General features: G+C 51.3%; 1 protein-coding gene across 3 annotated transcripts in view; it reads left to right on the top strand.

Moving 5' to 3' along the window:
* The window catches only part of ABR (ABR activator of RhoGEF and GTPase), a 177,701-nt gene that overhangs the window by 68,582 nt on the left and 92,323 nt on the right, over positions 1-16,796 (top strand). For all 3 annotated transcript variants that reach the window (XM_044248212.1, XM_044248211.1, XM_044248214.1), the window contains exon 2: positions 14,177-14,361. In XM_044248212.1, the coding sequence (XP_044104147.1) occupies positions 14,177-14,361 (185 nt within the window). The remainder of the gene's footprint in view (positions 1-14,176; positions 14,362-16,796) is intronic.

The following is a 16,796-nucleotide window of genomic DNA, read 5'->3' as shown; positions in this document are numbered from 1 at the left end:
AAAGAGTTTCTGTCTCCAGTTCTGCTCCTTCTGCTCCTTCCTGTCTGCTTTTTTAAAAGTATGTTTTATTCTATTTTTAAGTTGTGACAAAATACATAAAACAGAATTTACCATCGTAATCATTTTTAAGTACGCGGCTCGGAGGCTTTAAGTACACTTGCACTGCTGTGCCGCCGTCCCTGCCATCCATCCCCAGAGCACTCGTCATCTTGCAAAACCGAAACTCCGTGTCCTTTAAACACCAACTCCCCCTCTCCCCGACCCAGCCCCTGGCAACCACCTGTCCACTTCCTGCCTCTGTGAATTTGACTATGCTAAGTACCTCATGTAAGTGGACTCATACAGTATTTGTCTTTTTGTGGCTGGCTTATTCCACTCAGCATCATGGCCTCAAGATTCATTCATGTTGTTTCTTCAACCTTTTGACTCTGGGTATTGCCTTGTCTCCTTTTGGGCTCACTTCACACATCAGCAATAGGCCATCCTTGGGGCCTGCTTGGTCAGGGATGGGCTCGCTGACTTGGTCCTGGGAGAGTGGGTGGGTCACCCGTTCGGTGGGAAGGCTTGGCCCTCTGGTGCTGGCTTCTACCATTGATGCTCCTGGAACCAACCCACTTGCCTGAAGCCATTCCAGATTTCCTTCCCCTCTGCCCTCCATAGAGGGTGCTGGGTTCCTGGTTCTCTCCTGAATAGGAGAAGGGTGGCCATGGTTCATCATGAGCCTGGCATGGGTTGTGTTAGGGGAAAGGGATTGTTGGGCACTGGGACGTGCATATGGAGCTTCTTTGAGACTGGGGCCTTACACGGAGTAGTTGGAGGTCTTATTAGGGTCCGGCGGGTTATACAGCAGACCCAACTTGGTCCCTGGAATCTCCACGACTTAACACAAGCACCGTTCACTGCTTGCTCACACCAGTGCCTCGCTGGCCAGAAGGGGCCTCTGCTGCACGTGGTCGCTCAGGGACCCAGCAGACGGAGGCTGCCCCTTCTGAACCTGTGGCCTCCAAGGTCACCGCGGCAGGAGGAGGGGAATGGAGGATTTTGCATGATGGGTGACCGGAGCAGAGAGTCAGAAGGCAGCAGGGCCTTGATGGGGATATGTGTCTGTACCTGTGTGTGCATGTGTGTGCCTGTGCATGCCTCTGTGTGTGTGGGCAAGGAGCAGAAACAGGCTGGCTGGCCGAACTGCAGTGCCCTTCCCCGGCTCAGTCCTCACCTGGCTTGGTAGAGCTCCAGAGGAAGGGTGATTTGGTGGGTCAGAAAGAGGCCATTGACCTCGGGAGGTCCTCTCATCTCCTCTCAGTGGATGACCACAGGAAGCTGGAACAGGAAAACCACCAATGCTCTGGACCCGAGGGGGCAGACAGAAAAGGGCATGAATTTTGAGGCACCCTCAAAATAATAGAACAAGAATAGAATGATTTTTAAGGTCGAGGGAAGGTCTGCGGAGAGCCAGCAGCTTGAGCTGAATGCCAGCGAGTGTGGCCTCCAGGCAGCCGTGGACAGAGATGTGGGGTGTTTCTGTGGAGGTACGTGTGAAGGCGTGCACGCGTGTGCAAGCTGGGAATATCTCGGCTGACTTCTGCAGAGAAGGGTGCGAGCGGGGAGGCCACACGGCCCTGGGATGGAAGGGAACCTGCGGTGGGGGGGGGGTGGGCGCGCTCATGGATTGTGATCCTAGCTGCCACCAAAGTACAAGTTTGCTCTTGGGGTCTTACTGAGCCCTCTGGACCTTATGTTATTTATCTGTCTCCTGAACTGTCCCTTCCTACTTCTCAGCACTAGATTGAGAGTCATTTAATTTTTCATAAATACGCTAGGGACTCATGAAACCATATATGAGACAGGGGTCTCTGAGGAGGCCATTCCGAGCGGGTGATAAGTGGGACTGGATTTGAAAGTCATTGTCAGTAATGGTCCTTTGATTCTCCCTCTTCACTGCCTCCTGTCCATTCCCCCTTCTGCCTCTTTGGGGCCAAGTAGCATTTGCCACCAGCATGCGGGCAGAGGGGAGGAAGAGCAGAGCCTTAGATCAGTCCAGGATCATTATTCGTCATCAATCTATGGCAGTTCAGAGGCGAAACTAGAGACAAGTTAAAGCTGTTAACTCTAACAAGGGTTAGAATTCCTTAAGGATTTGTCTCAGGGACCGCCTGGCCCCCTCACCCCAGACCCTAAATAATTGAATTGGTTGTTAGGGGAGGAGTTTCAGTGAATGGGATCTGCCCATTGCCGGTTACCCAGAATCTGCTTGGTGAATGCGCTCCAGACTCCTGCCACCTAGTGGAGGGAGCCGGAATAGACCAAAGGCCAAATGAATGGATATTTGACTTTCTTTTTTTTTTTTTTTTAATTTATTTATTTAACAGACAGAGATCACAAATAGGCAGAGAGGCAGGCGGAGAGAGAGACGGAGGAAGCAGGCTCCCCGCTGAGCAGAGAGCCCGACGTGGGGCTCGATTCCAGGACCCTGGGATCATGACCGGAGCCAAAGGCAGAGGCTTTAACCCACTGAGCCACCCAGGCGCCCCGGAATTTGACTTTCTAGGGGAATGTTTTTTGTCTGATTGATTGAATGCTGTGCGGTTTGTGAAATACTTTTCTTGTTTGGCCTCTGATAATGCTCTTAGGAGCAGCCACATGGAATGCACAGGGCGGCCGTGTCACCCCATTTCACAACGAGAAGGTGGAGGCTCGGAAAGAAAGAGCAACTTGCTGCAAGTCCAGAAGAGCTGGGCCCAGAACCCAGATTTGTCTGACTTCTGGTCCTGGGCTTGACTCATTGTAAGCCACCGACTAGTAGTAGCAGGAATGGGGGGGATGCCCAGTCCTCCTTGGGGTCCATTCCTTTACTACATCTGGCACATAATAACACAGGAGATGTTTGTTGAATGACTATGGCTCATTTACACAGAGAGGTTTCCTCCATGATGGCAAAACCATCTAACCATTCTGCACCAGCATTCCTGTATGTTCAGTGGGCATATAACTGCTTTTTTTATAGAGCAATTAGAAATTCTAGGCCCTTGTGCCTGAGACTTGGTCCAAAGGCTTTAATCTGTGGGTCAGTTTATTATTAGCCAGATAGCCCTGGATAAGACTCAGAACCTCTTGAGCCTCAGCTTTCCCCTGTGTGAAATGGGGGAGTAATATCCACGCTGACAACACCCACGTATTGTGAGAGCTCGGCTGCAGGGTTGTTCGTACAGTCTAAAACACGGTGCAGATAATAGTGTTTCTCTTCAATCTCTCTGAGTCTGGACACTGCTGAAACTACCCTCTCTTCTCTGCCCAGGGCTGTCGGTGGGCCCCCTGCCCCCTCACCTGCCACTGAACCCCACGACCTAGGATTCCTTTGTCCCAGGCTTTGGGACCCTGGCTTCTCCAGGTGGGCCCTGTCTCTGCCTCCCTCCCCCAGGAAGTCTGGAGGTAGAGGGTCTGATCGAATCTCTGTGGTAACCAGAGAGGCCCAGCTGCACCCCCATGGGGACAGGGAGTCTGTTCCTAGCAGCGAGGCCAAGCCAGAACCGAGTGCTCCAACTCCAGCTCTCCTGAGGCACCTCCAGGAACCAGCTGTCCCATTACCTCTGCCCTTCGCTGGGTTAGTGACTTCTGTGAAGTGTGAGGAGCCTACACTGTGGTCCAGGTGGCTGCTGCAGGCTATGAGTGAATGGGACAGGGGCTGCCCCCTCAGCCTGCGCCCGGTGTACAATCCCTTTATGCCCTCCTCCTCCTCCTTCTCTTCCCAGGTAGACCTCCCAGTCCTTCATGACTTAATTCAAACCCCACCTCTTGCAAGTACCCTTTCCTACCCTTCTCATACCACGTGGTTGATGGCTTCCCAGGGCTGTTTCAGAGTTCGGTTTCTTTCCGTACAGGGTCCTTGTCTTAATCGGGTGGTTCTCAGCCTTACAATATGTTAGAATCACCTGGGGAGCTTATGACAGCCCTGATGCTCAGCCTCCCGCCCCCCCACCCCCAATTTAGTATAGATCTCTGGAGCAGGAGCCAGATAATAGTTTCCAAACTTTCCAGGGGATGCCAGTGTGCAGGGAAGTTTGGAACTGGTGTCTTAAAGTTGCAGATTTGAACTCTTCAGATGGCCTGTGAGGCCTTGCTCGAAGCCGACCTTCCAGAAATAGGCTGTTGGAGGAAAAATTGGGCCATCCCATGGGAGCCTAGCCCAGGGTCTGTTTCCATAGCCCTCGTTCTGTTTTTTGTTTTTTTGGCAAGGACTAGGAGATGGCTGAGGGCACTCACCACACAGGAAGAGGACCAAGGTGGTAAGGACAGTTACTGTTTATTTAGCATTTGTGCTGGGCCCGGTGCCTCACAGAAATATATCTTCTCATTGGGACCCTATGGAAAACTCATGAGGTATAGACATTATGAGTTTTCCCTGTTTATAGGTGAGGAAACCAAGGCTCTGGAAGGTTAAGTAGCTTGCCTAAGATCACATGGCTGTTAAGCGGTAATACTGGGATTATAACCAGAATCTGACTCAAAGCACAGTCCCTGGACCCCTGTACTATCCCAGCTCCCCAGCCTCCCTCCTGTTGGCTTTGAACAGGGGCTACAGAGAAGGAGGCGTCTGGAAAGAGGTTGGTACAGGGGCGCCTCACCTTAGTGCCATGCTACCTCCGAGGGACTCCCGGGGGTATCTCCTGGATCCACTGGGGTCACGAGGCCCTGAAGGTGTCCAGCGCGCTTTCCTCCTCCCTCAGCTGACCTCTCCGGATGCCTGTTCTCTCCAGACACTGTCCGAGTTCTTTAAGCTAATTATGTTATTCAATGTTGGCTTACAACTAGCTTGGGACATGGGCATTGTTATCCCCGTTGTTATCTCAAAGATGAGGAATGAAACACAGTCCTTCTGGTTCTGTGGCAGCCCCTCTCTGGCATGGGCAAGAAGACCCTAGACTACGCGTTGGCCTTGGGGTCTGCGATTCCCCCACATTGGGGGGGAGGCCGAGTTTCATAGCCCTGTGTGCCTGAGAATGTGGGGAAGACCCACAGTTTAGCGGGAAGAGCAATCTGGGGGAGTTAGAGGATCTTGGGGGGGAAGTGAGCAGATCTGTGCATCTCCTGGGGAGGGGCTCACACTGTGTCTAACAGGGTCCCTGCAGGCCTCAGCCCAGCACCTGGCATCTGAGGGAGGTCTGAGCAGGGAGCAGAATCATTTTCTGGGAGTTAGTGACCCGACGCCATCCATGCAAGAGAGCCCCGGGACCTTAGCTCCTGGCCCGCCAGTCTGTTCTGGGCAGTGGCCCAAACAGGACGCAGTTCTTAACCCCATTCTTTGCAGCTCTGTTTCCCTCACTGGGAGCAGCTTCTTCCTTCTCTCCCTGTCTCGCTTCCCATCAAGGGACGCTCAGACCCTCCTCCAAATGGATCTCTTCCCTCACCAGAGTTTGGCATCCATTTTTTCTTCCGCTTGTGGGCCCTGACAGCAACTCGTGCTCATCATCTTTTGTCGCCGTTTGGACCCTCAGGTTCTTCGAGTGGCCAAGAAGAGGTTGGAAAGATACCCTCAAAACTGTCCTCAGCCTCTGTTTTGGAGGTTGGATGTGGCTGTGTCCATCACAGGTGCTGGGCAGCCTCAGGGGAAGGTTGTAAACAGTTAGACGCCTGTGTGCCTTCAGCTGGCAGGGCGACCCTTCCTCCCTGCCTGCACCAACCAGAGCTTGGGATGGTAGAAATGAAGGCTGGTCATTTGGGTTTGAACCTACCCCCAACAGGCTAGCTCTCCACCTTGCCCCAAAAGGAGCACGTCTGAGGTCTCTGCGGTCTGTCACCAGTTGGCTTCCATCCTGCCATCTGGCCCAGGCTCTGTTACATGTTTGGAATAGGTAACCCTATATTCACATGTGTTCCCAATCTAGATGACTCCTAGGAGCTCTGGGAGGTAAGGGAGGGGGGTCCCAAGATTCTGTCTGCCTTGTAATGCAAGACAGGAACACAGGCATCGGGCAGAATTATGTAAAGTTAGCGATATATGGCAATTATATGTCTGGCAAGACCCCACGTTAGGGAATGGTCCCACTGGGTCCTGCCTAACTCTTAGCTTGGTTCACGAGGCCCTTGGTGTGCTGGTCTGTGCCCACTTCTCCCGTATTATCTGCCTCCCCACCCTCTTGCTCACTCAGTGTTCTAGCCGTGCTAGGCTATTTATAGTCCCCTTGAGGGGCCCTGCTGTTTTACATTTTGTGCCTTTGCCAAGCCTCTTCTCATTGCCTAGAACTCTGCTCCTATCCCCATCTGCCTGGCAAGCACCCACGCATCCTTCAAGATTCAATTAATAATATTAATAATAGCCACTAAGATTGATAGGGTGCTTACTACGTGCTAAGTGCTTCGTGTGCGTTATTCCAGATCATCCTCAAAGCAGCCCCGGGCACTTGGCCCCTTCGTCATCCTCTTTCACATTCACTGGGTTAACCAATATCTGTTCAGAGGTGGCTGCCCTGCCAGGCACTCTTCGGAGCACAGAGAGATTAGGAAGTGACGGAGCCTGGATTGGAGCCTTAGCTGAGGGACCTCAGGGTCTCGCTCGGAGCCACAGTCATAAACCATCTCCCTGTGAGTACCATCCAACCCTTCCAGCCCGTCCCTCTCCCACACTGTTGCCTCCTCCCTCCTTTCTGCTTCACTTGTGAGGTCCTTCTGTCATGGCACCGAGGATATCCTCTTGCCCACCAGACAACCTTCCTCTGCTGGGCTATGAGGGTGTCACTCAGGAATGTGTTTATTTTAAGTGGCAGAAAACCCAACACTTAAGGGCTTATATTTTTCCCTTCAATAAAAAATGAGATGGGCTCTTCCTGTTGCAGGTCAGTCGCTTTCCATCAAGGGAACGTCTGTGTTCTTTCTTGGTCATTTCCTCAGGCAGCAGTATGGCTGCTATAGCTCCAGTCATCACACTTGAGTTCAGGGCAAGAAGTCCCTTTTTAATCATCAAAGCAGGTGCCTTGCCAGAGGCTCCATCATGCTGTACTTGGGTCTTATGGGCCAGTGGCCACTCCTAATTGTGAGAGTCAAAAAAAGCGAGCATCTTGCCTGGGACTGGGTCCTTTGTCCCCTCATATAAAACCAGGGTAGGTAGACAGGGATGAAGGAAAGATCGATGTTGGGTAGGAGACAAGCAGTATGTGCCAGCGTCCTAGAGAGCAGCGATCATGTATTAATTTCTCCCCAAAATCTTAGAACCTGAATGCTCTATGATTATTTTTGTGCTGCTGCCTTGCATTTATTCTGTGCACATACACTTTTATTTTTTCAAATGTAGTATCATACTGTACACACTATTATTTCCTTTTTCAGTTCATGATATATACCATCCATATAATTTTGTTTGTTTGTAAAGATTTTATTTATTTGACAGACAGAGATCACAAGTAGGCAGAAAGGCAGGCGGGGGGCGGGGGAAGCAGGCTTCCCGCTGAGCAAAGAGCCCGATGTGGGGCTCGATCCCAGGACCCTGAGATCATGACCTGAGCTGAAGGCAGAGGCTTTAACCCACTGAGCCACCCAGGCGCCCTGACCATCCATATAGTTTTAATGGCTGCATAGTAGTCCATCTTGGAGAAATACTATACTTTACTCAATGAATTCTGTATAATCATTCAGTTTGTTTTTAGTATTTCATAATCATAGATAGCCCTGTGATTAATAACCTTGTAGCCTTATTTTTAGATGCACTTCTTTTCTGTTAAGATTCAATTTATTTATTTGAGGGAGAGACAGCACAGAGGGAGAGTAAGAGGGAGAAGCAGACTCCCTGCTGAGCAGGGAGCCCAACACACGGCTTGATCCCAGAACCCTGAGATCATGACCTGAGCTGAAGGCAGATGCTTAACCGACCGAGCCACCCAGGTGCCCCTAAGTACATTTCTAATTATCTCTTAGGACATAGTCTTGTCTTATGCTGGGTTAAAAGCTGTGCAAACTATTAAAGCTTTCAAAACCAGTTACCAAACTGACTTCAGACAAGTTGTGTCTTACCCTCCAAGAGTTGTTTTTTTTTTTTTTTAAAGGTTTTATTTTAAGTAATCTCTACACCCAACATGGGGCTCAAACTCACAATCCTGAGTTCAAGAGTTGCATGCTCTACTGACTGAGCCAGCTGGGTCTCCCCATAGCCTCCAAGAGTTTCTGAGGTTGCCTGTTCCCTGACAACTTTGGGTATTTTTTTTTTAACCTTGCAGATTTGGTAGAAGAAATGGCAAATAAATAAATATATATATGTATTCTCTTTGATTACATTTTAAATGGATATATACATTGAGCATTTGTAGTTCCCCATTTAATTTTCTCTTCACTTTTCTGACTTTAGAAAGTTAAAGTATTCACCTTTTTCTCATTTTGCAGAAGTTTGCAAAAGTGTTTTATGTATTCAGGAGATGAGGAATTTCCTAGGAGAAGGGGGCAGCAGAGATGGATTCAAAGGCTAAATAGGATTTCATAGGGTGGACAAGGGGTGAGGAGGGTGTTCTAGATCTAGGAACAGCATGTGCAAAGGTTCAGAGGGGGAAAACAGTGTCACGTGTCTGGGGACTGTATTAATTTCACAGGGGTGCCAAAAAAAAGTTACCACAAATTTAGTGGCTTAAAACAACAGAAATTTATCTTCTTCCAGTCTGGAGACCAGAATCCCAAATCAAGGTGTTGGCAGGGCAGTGTTCCTTACTGAGATTATAGGGAGAGAATTCTTGCTTGCTTCTTCCAGTCTCTTCCAATCTCTTTTCATAGGGCCTTCTATGCATCTGTGTCCTCTCTCCTTCTGTCTCCCATAAGGATACATCATCAGACTTAGGACCCAGTCAGTTATCTTCAAGTTAATGACATCTGCAAACACCCTCTTTCCAAATAAGGTCACATAAGGGACTGAGGTTAAGACCTGAACGTTTGTATCTATATTTAGGGGCTACTATAGAACCCACTGCAGGGACCTGGAAGATCTCTGATATTACTCAGCAGCAGAGGATGACCCTGTAAAGGTAGATTCAGCTGTTGACCATAAAGGGACTTGAGCTGGCGTGTTTGGAATTTACCCTTTAAGTGAATGGGGAACTGTTGAATTTCTAACAGGGGAGAAACACAGTCAGATTTTCAGTCTGGCTCATGGGGAGTTAGTGTTGGATTCGTCCTTGTAAGAGCTGGTGAAAATGGGGGATTAGTTGGGGAGTGGAGAATAGTTCACGATGTAGAAGATGAAGACCAGGAAGAAGACGGGATCCAAAATGACTCCTGGGTTTCCTACTTGAGCAATCTAGCATATTAACGTCAGGGAAAGGGTGGATTGAGGTCCCTGAGGATGCAGGTGTCCAGGAACCAATCAGAGAGATGGGTCTATGGCTTAGACCTCTCCCTGGCACGTAATTAAAATCTGGGAGAGGGAGCAAAGCAGGGGTGACAGAAGCTTGGAGAGCACCAATTTTTTCCCCATCATTTTATTACAAAAATTTTCAAACATACATAAATGCGTAAAGAATTGTACAGCGAGGGGTACCTGGCTGGCTCTGTCAGTAGATCATGTGACTCTTAATCTCAGGGTTGTGAGTTCCTGAGTTCATGACATGGAGTTGGGTGTGGAGCCTACTTTAAATTAAAAAAAAAGAAAAAAGAATTTTACAGTGGATACCCATGTACCCACCATCTAGAGTCTATAATTATCTGTATTTTTTGGATGTTTTCTGTTTTCTACACTTGCTTTATCGTATATCTCTCCGTTTCTTTGAGCATCATCAACCCATCTTGTTTTTTATGTGTTTCAGATAGTAGCACACTTGACTTCAACACTCAAGCATGAATATCATTAACCAGAATTCAGTGTTTAGTAAAATGCACAAATCCTAAGTATATTTCACAAAGGTGATGAATGCATCCACCTATATACCCCCAATCTCTCTCAAGGTACAGAACATTTCTTTCTTTTTCTTTTTCTTTTTTTTAAAGATTTATTTATTTATTAGAGAGAGAGAGTGCACACACAAGAGGGGGAAAGATGGAGAGGGACCCCAAGCAGGCTCCCCGGTGAGCACAGAGCCCGACACAGGGCTCGATCCCATGACTCTGAGATCATGGCCTGAGCTGAAATCAAGAGTCAGATGTTTAACCAACTGAGCCACCCAGGCATCCCAGGATATAGAACATTTCTATCACCCAGAAAGTTCCCTGTGCCCCTAACAGTCAACTGCTGTCTCTATCCCAACCCCAGAGGTAACCATTGTTTTCCTTTCTTTTTTCTTTTTTCTTTTCTTTCTTTTTTTTTTTAAAAGGTGTTTTTTTGTTTGTTTTTTTTTTAAGATTTATTTATTTATTTATTTGTCAGAGACAGAGGGAGAGAGAGCGAGTGAGCACAGGCAGACAGAGAGGCAGGCAGAGTCAGAGGGAGAAGCAGGCTCCCTGCCGAGCAAGGAGCCCGATGCGGGACTCGATCCCAGGACTCTGGGATCATGACCTGAGCTGAAGGCAGCTGCTTAACCAACTGAGCCACCCAGGCGTCCCATCTTTTCTTTTTTTTTTTTAAAGATTTTATATATTTATTTGACAGAGAGTGAACACAAGCAGGGAGAGCAGGAGCAGCAGGCTGAGGGAGAGGGAGAAGCAGGCTTGCCGCCGTGCAGGGAGCCCAATGCGGGGCTCCATCCCAGAACCCTGGGATCATGACCTGGGCTGAAGGCAGAAGCTTAATGACTGAGCCACCCAGGTGTCCCCCTTTTTTTTATTTTCGACCATAGGGTAGTTTGGTCTGTTCTAGAACTTAACGTAAATGGAGCCATACAGGATATGCTGCTTGGTGTCTGACTTCTTTCACTTGGCACAATGCCTCTAAGAGTTATTTCTGTTGTTGCGTGTATCCATTGTTTATCCCTTTTTATTGGTGAGCAATATTCTGTTGTAAGGATACTTAAAGAATACCTATTTTTAAGGGGTGGGAATAGACTTAGAGACCAAGGAGACTTAGAAGGAACAGGGAAGGCAGTAGGAAAAGCACCTAGGAAGAATGTCAAGGAAAATCATCTGAATCAGTTACAATTAAGTTTGAGTACCTATAACATAAAAGCTAAATAACAGAAACTTAAATCACCTGAGCATTTTTCTCTCTCATGTAAAAGAAGTCTGAGGGCGCTTGGTTGGCTCAGTTTGTTAAGCATCTGCCTTTGGCTCAGGTCATGATCCTGGGGTCCTGAGATGGAGTCCTGTGGCAGGCTCCCTGCTTAGTGGAGAGTCTGCATCTCCCTCTCCCTCTGCTCTTCCACCCCTCCCCCACTCATACACAAGAGTGTGCACATGCTCTCTCTGTGAAATAATAAAATCTAATAAAAAAGAAGTCTGGCGGTAGACAGCCCTGGAGTGGTATGGCATTTCATTGTGCCATCACCAGCCTGGGTTCCTAGCTTTCTGCTCGGCTAGCTTCAGTGAAGGCTTCTATCCTCAATGTCACCTCATGGTTTAACGTGGCTGCTGGAGCTCCAGCCATCCCATCTGTTTTCCAAACTTTGGCAACAGAAGGAGGAACCATGGGGGCAGGGTGAGGAGTGGCGTGCTTTCCAGCTAAACCAATCATTTTTAGCAGCCTTCCTTTAAGTTTCATACATATCCACTTAACATCTCATTGGCTGGAACTTAATCATGTGGCCCACACCACTAGGGAAAGTGGTCTTTTAGTTAGCCACTGGGCACAGTGCCACTCAAATATAATGATATTTCTGTTAGTAGGAGGGGAAACGGATATTGGCTGTTAGCAGCCTCCTCTGCCCTCTCTCTTTGAGACCTGGTGGCCAAGCCTTTGTATCCGCAGCTTCTCATAAACTGAAGCCTGTGTTCAGTAGATTTCCATCCTCCTGAGTCCCCAGGGCACCTTCTTTCTCTGAGGGCTGGTTTCTCTGTCTTTTCTGTACCTTTTCCTGATGAGGGCCCTCCTGGGTCTCTGACGGACTTCCTGGGCTGTCAGCGTTTGACAGGTGGTGGAACAAAAGGGGAAGTATTTAAGAACATTTGTGGAGAGCTCTATATGTGCACTTTCCTCCACTCCTGGGCCTCTCCCACGGATGTGGCCGGCACTCCTCCCTCCTGGTCTTTGGTCCACCTCCCCAGATCAGGAGAGCTGTGGAAGTTGACTTCTCTGAAAGTTAGAAACTCAAAGGGAAAAGGGTGGCATTTGGAGACATACCTGGGTTCAGAACCTTTCTGGGCAGATCTTCCTGGGACTCACTGATAAACTGGGCAGAGTAGCAACAGCCTTCCAGATGTAGCTAGATTGAGAGGAGTGGGAGATGCAGGCCCATGGCTGGCCCCCTGATGAGGAGGAATTGGAGCTTACCCAGATCTGGGCCCATGACCTCTGGGAATATAGGTCAGTGTACAGGAGAGTCAGCATGGCCCGCTGGAATCTGAGCTTTTGGCCAGCTCAGGGTTCACTGTACCGCAAACCCCTGGCCTTGACTCCAGGCACTCACAGGGCAGCCTGGAGCCCCCTGGAGGAGAGATGGAGGTTAACAGGATGTCTCATTCCCTCCTTGGGTTTCTCAAAGTGAGGAGATCTCACCAGACAGTGCCCTCCCTTCTCCGACAATGCCAAACTTGGGCCGGCTGGATGCTGTGGCTTCTTTGCCTTCGCTCTACCCCACTCAGAAATAGCAGAGTCAACTCACCCCCTACCAGCCTCATGCATAGTCCCTGCGTTCTCCAGCCAGCGGGCCCTATCTCCGTGTCCGTGGCTGGATCCTGTGGTTCTTCACATGCATGCCTGTTCTGGGGGAAAAAAATAATAGCTTACATCCTCTGACAGCTTAATGGGCCAAGTCAGCACGGGGACTGGAAAGAAAGTCAGAGGGAGCAGGTGCAGCAAACCTGGGGGAAGCTCTTGGCTGCCAAAGGGCCAGATTGGACTGAGTACAGCCGTGGCCAGACGCCCTGGTGACCTGTTGACACCATTCTCAGGCTGCTCGCTGCCCAGGGGCTGGTATGTTGTGACCGAAGGGGAGGAGCCAGGGCCCCGTGGAGAATTTGGCTCAAACCTGAGACCTGAGCGGGACAGTGCATTCCTCCGCTCACTCATTCCCTCCATACACGTTTCCCGAGATCCTGCCGCACGCGGTCCTGTGGGTTCTGGGCACACACAGTGATGACCGAGACAGCCAGATCCTGTCCCAGGGGCACAGAGACGACTGGGCAAGAGCAACCGAGCCGCTAGAAGTTCATGTTGCTGTCATTTTGAGCAGAGACGCCAGGGAAGACATCCAGGAAGAAGCGCCGTCTGAGCAGATGATGGGACAAGGCCCAGACAGGGTGAGGGGCGGCGAGAGGGTCACTCATGCCGCTGCAGGAGAGACCCTTGTGTGGAGCTTGGGGGGCCTTTCTGCGGGGCTGTGCCCCCGTGGGCCCCGCCTGCCGTCCCCGGGAGGGGCATCCGTGCGTGGGCTCCGCAGCCTGTTCGGGTAAACGGCAGCTTGACTTCCCTGCAACCTTTTCTTCCCTCTTCTCCAAAGGGAGCCTCCATTGAAATTATAGAAATAAGTGCCAGCTTTTGAGTCTGCCATTAAACCACATCCCTGCCAGGCCTCGGAGCCACCTTCTCGCCCACACTCGGCCAGCCTTGGGCTCCGTCTCGTGCCAGGGCCTTGTTCGGAGGAGGGAGGGCTCCCCGGGGGCAGTGCCTCAGCCCTCCACCCCGAAAGCTGCTCTGCGCCCCATGCCAGGGATCGGCTCGGTGTACGAATGGTACCCAAGGAGGAGGGGCTCAGGAAGTGACATCGTTCGGCCCGCCCAACCTCCTTAGTCCCTATAAAAAGCAAAATGGTGACTCAGAGAGGAGAGTTGGAAGCATCCTGCCTCCTGCTCCCACTGTGAATTTTTAGACTTGGAATGAGGCAGGAGGCAAAGGAAACAGCGGCTCGAAATCCGCGGCTGACATGCTATTAAGCAGGTGGCAACAGTAGAGCCGCTCCTCCCCGACTCCCAGCAGCCCTGGAGCTGCAGCCGAGGGGCCTGCTGGCGCTCCCCAGCCCCTCACGAGGCCCGGGCCCCCCGCGCAGCCCCCGCCTGGGCCAGGCCGTGCATGCTGCGGCGGGGGGCATGGCAGCCGGGGGTCGCCGTCGGCGCCCACTGCGCTACCAGTCCCTGGCGGCCCTCGTGGAGGACTCTCAGTGGCCTTTCTTGTTCCTTGTCTCAGACTTCAGCTACGGGGCCGACGACTACGACGGAGAGGGGAATGAGGAGCAGAAGGGGCCCCCGGAGGGCTCGGAGACCATGCCGTACATCGACGAGTCGCCCACCATGTCACCCCAGCTCAGTGCCCGTGGCCAGGGCAGCGGGGATGGCATCTCCCCCACCCCACCTGAGGGGCTGGCACCTGGGGTAGGTACACCTGCTTTTCCTTTGGAGTTGGAGAAGATGGGGGAGTTCTAGGGGAGGGGGCCAGGCAGGCCTGGGGGTCACGGGCCAGGGTCTGCTTGGGACGCTACTGGGGGGGAGCAGGGCTGGGGAAACATGGACCTGGATGTTTTCGGTGCCCTCGTCTTCTCATTCCAGTCCTGGGCCCCTTGCAGACTAGGCTCCCTGCCCCCACCCCCACCTGCTGCTCTCTCTGCCACCCCTGCCTCTTCTACCAGCCATCTGCTTCCCTGGATACCCTCACTTCCTCTCTCAGCTTTCTTTTCCAGCCCTTCTCGAGCAGGATGGGGTCTGGGGGAGGGAACCAGCTCTTCTCTCTGGCCCGGAGCGGGGCAGGGGCTGCACACGTGACCCGTGGGCTGTAGACGTCCAGATGCCGGCTCAGCAAAGCAAGGCTGGTCTCTGTGCTCTCTGCAGGGTGGAGTGAGCTGCTCAGGCAGCGTTCCCCGAAGATCAAGGGCCCTATTCTGCCCATCTCTGGAAGGGAATGAGCCCTAATGGTGTCCCCCTCTCCTCTTGTCGACTGACGGGAGCTCTGCTCCAAAGAGAAGCATTTTACAAGGATTATTAAGTACGTGCTTTGAGACAGGCTAAGAGGTTTGCAATCCTTGTAATTAATGCTGCTTCTGGCTGCAGGGCCCGGCTCTGTCTGCACCCAGCTTGTACAGGAGCATCTAAGCGAGCGAGACAGAGGGGTTCCTGGGGACTGTTTTTCTGGAGTTGGGGAGCATCAAAGCCATTCCTCCATGTGGGGGTGGGGGTGGGGCTTGGAGGGCCCAGTCCTGCTCAGTAGAGGGCTTATCCATGTATGTTTTGGGAAGGGGGCCCTTTCTTCCATCCTTCCTGAGGAGCAGTCACTGAGGTATCGGGGAGTACTTGTTCCCATCCTAAAGGGCCCAACAAGCCCCACTCCAGCAGGGGACCTACTGGGACTCTACCATTTCTGGAGAGCCCCCTGCTTCTTTCCCTCCCAGCCTCCTTGGCCACCCTCCGCCCCTCCACAGAGCTCTCACCCCCTCTTCGCACACCGGGGTGGCTGTTATAGCCTTTGGCAACAAGGGCCTTGGCAACCAGCTTCCCACTTGGGGGAAGCCACATTGTTGCCATGGCAACAGAGGCCGAGGCTGAGCTTAGTGGCTGCCAGGCAGTGCAAGTTTGGAAAGATGGTGGGGGCAGGTGGGAGGTGGAGGGGCTGGGTGAGGTTCAGGACCCCCATAGCCGGCATTCTGGGCTGTTGTCCTGTCATCCCTAAGGAAGGTGAGAGACCACCATCTTGAACAGGCAGGGGAGGGTTTTTCTACTGATAAAGGAAGGAGTATTCTGGGACCTGAACTCAGGCCAGCCAAGGGAAACAAGGAGAAAACCCTTGCTTCCCATCTCTGCCTTCTGGTCTCTGACCTAATAGAGCTTAGAGGACCCCTGGAGGACTCAGCTGTTATCCGCACTAGGAGCAGGTGCAGGAAGATTCATGGGAGGACCCAACCCAGGGCCAGGAATGCTGGCTGAGGGCTGAGAGCTGAGAACGTGTAGCTAATTAGAGCTGCTCACTGGCAAGAAAAGTGCCTTTGCCATCTTCTTCTCCCCTCTCGGCCTTCCTCCTTGCTCCCTGTCCCGGCTCCTTCCCTCATCACATGACCGCCTTGCTTGTGCGCTTGCCTGTCCATTTTTAGATTCCTTGGTGAGAGGTACTGTTGGGTGCTTTCTCCAGTGAAACAGGCACAGCAGGGGACCCACCCCATCCCACCTCCCTGCCTGGAGCTCCGAGGCTTTGGGGCAGTGACTTTTTTTCACTTTGTGGCTGCTCATTTTGCTGGGTGGCTCAGGAGGGAATAACATGGTTTGAGAACTTTGAAGTCCAGAGATGCTACAGTGACAGCTGATGAAAGGGCTTGGGGCTTGGGAACCCCAGAGTTGAGTTTTTACACCATTGGCTAGAAGACATGCTGAAGGTGGGGAGCATTTATCCAACCTGGGGATTCTGGTGAAGATTGCAGCCTGGTGCACCCCCTGCCTGCAGGCCTTCCCTCCTAGAGTTAGTTTGCATTCCCCAACCTTTCTGCTGGATCACTGGCTCCACCTAGTGGACTCCACAATTATTGCTGTTTACATTGGGGTGCAGGAGAGAGTTGACACACCCCTTCCTGAGTACTTGGGGGTTGTTTTGGTTAAAAAGAAAAAAAACAAAAACAAAACAAAAAAAGAAAACCAAGGTTTCTGCTGCTTGGCTCTGTTCATTTGGCCAGGCAGGGCCCCTCCCTGCCAGGCTTCCTGTTGGGGCCTTAGGAACCAAGGGGACTTTTGGACTAAATCAGACAATTGTTCTAGATATTCAGATGTCTGGCCTCTGGCAGCTGGGCATTTCATACCCAAACATGCAGCCAGCTTGTTCCGGGGAAGCC

The sequence above is a fragment of the Neovison vison genome, chromosome 5 (assembly GCF_020171115.1).
Source record: "Neovison vison isolate M4711 chromosome 5, ASM_NN_V1, whole genome shotgun sequence".
NCBI classification, from domain to species: Eukaryota; Metazoa; Chordata; class Mammalia; order Carnivora; family Mustelidae; genus Neogale; species Neogale vison.
Note: the sequence above shows the minus strand (reverse complement) of the source record. Positions and strands in the feature narration are given on the sequence as shown.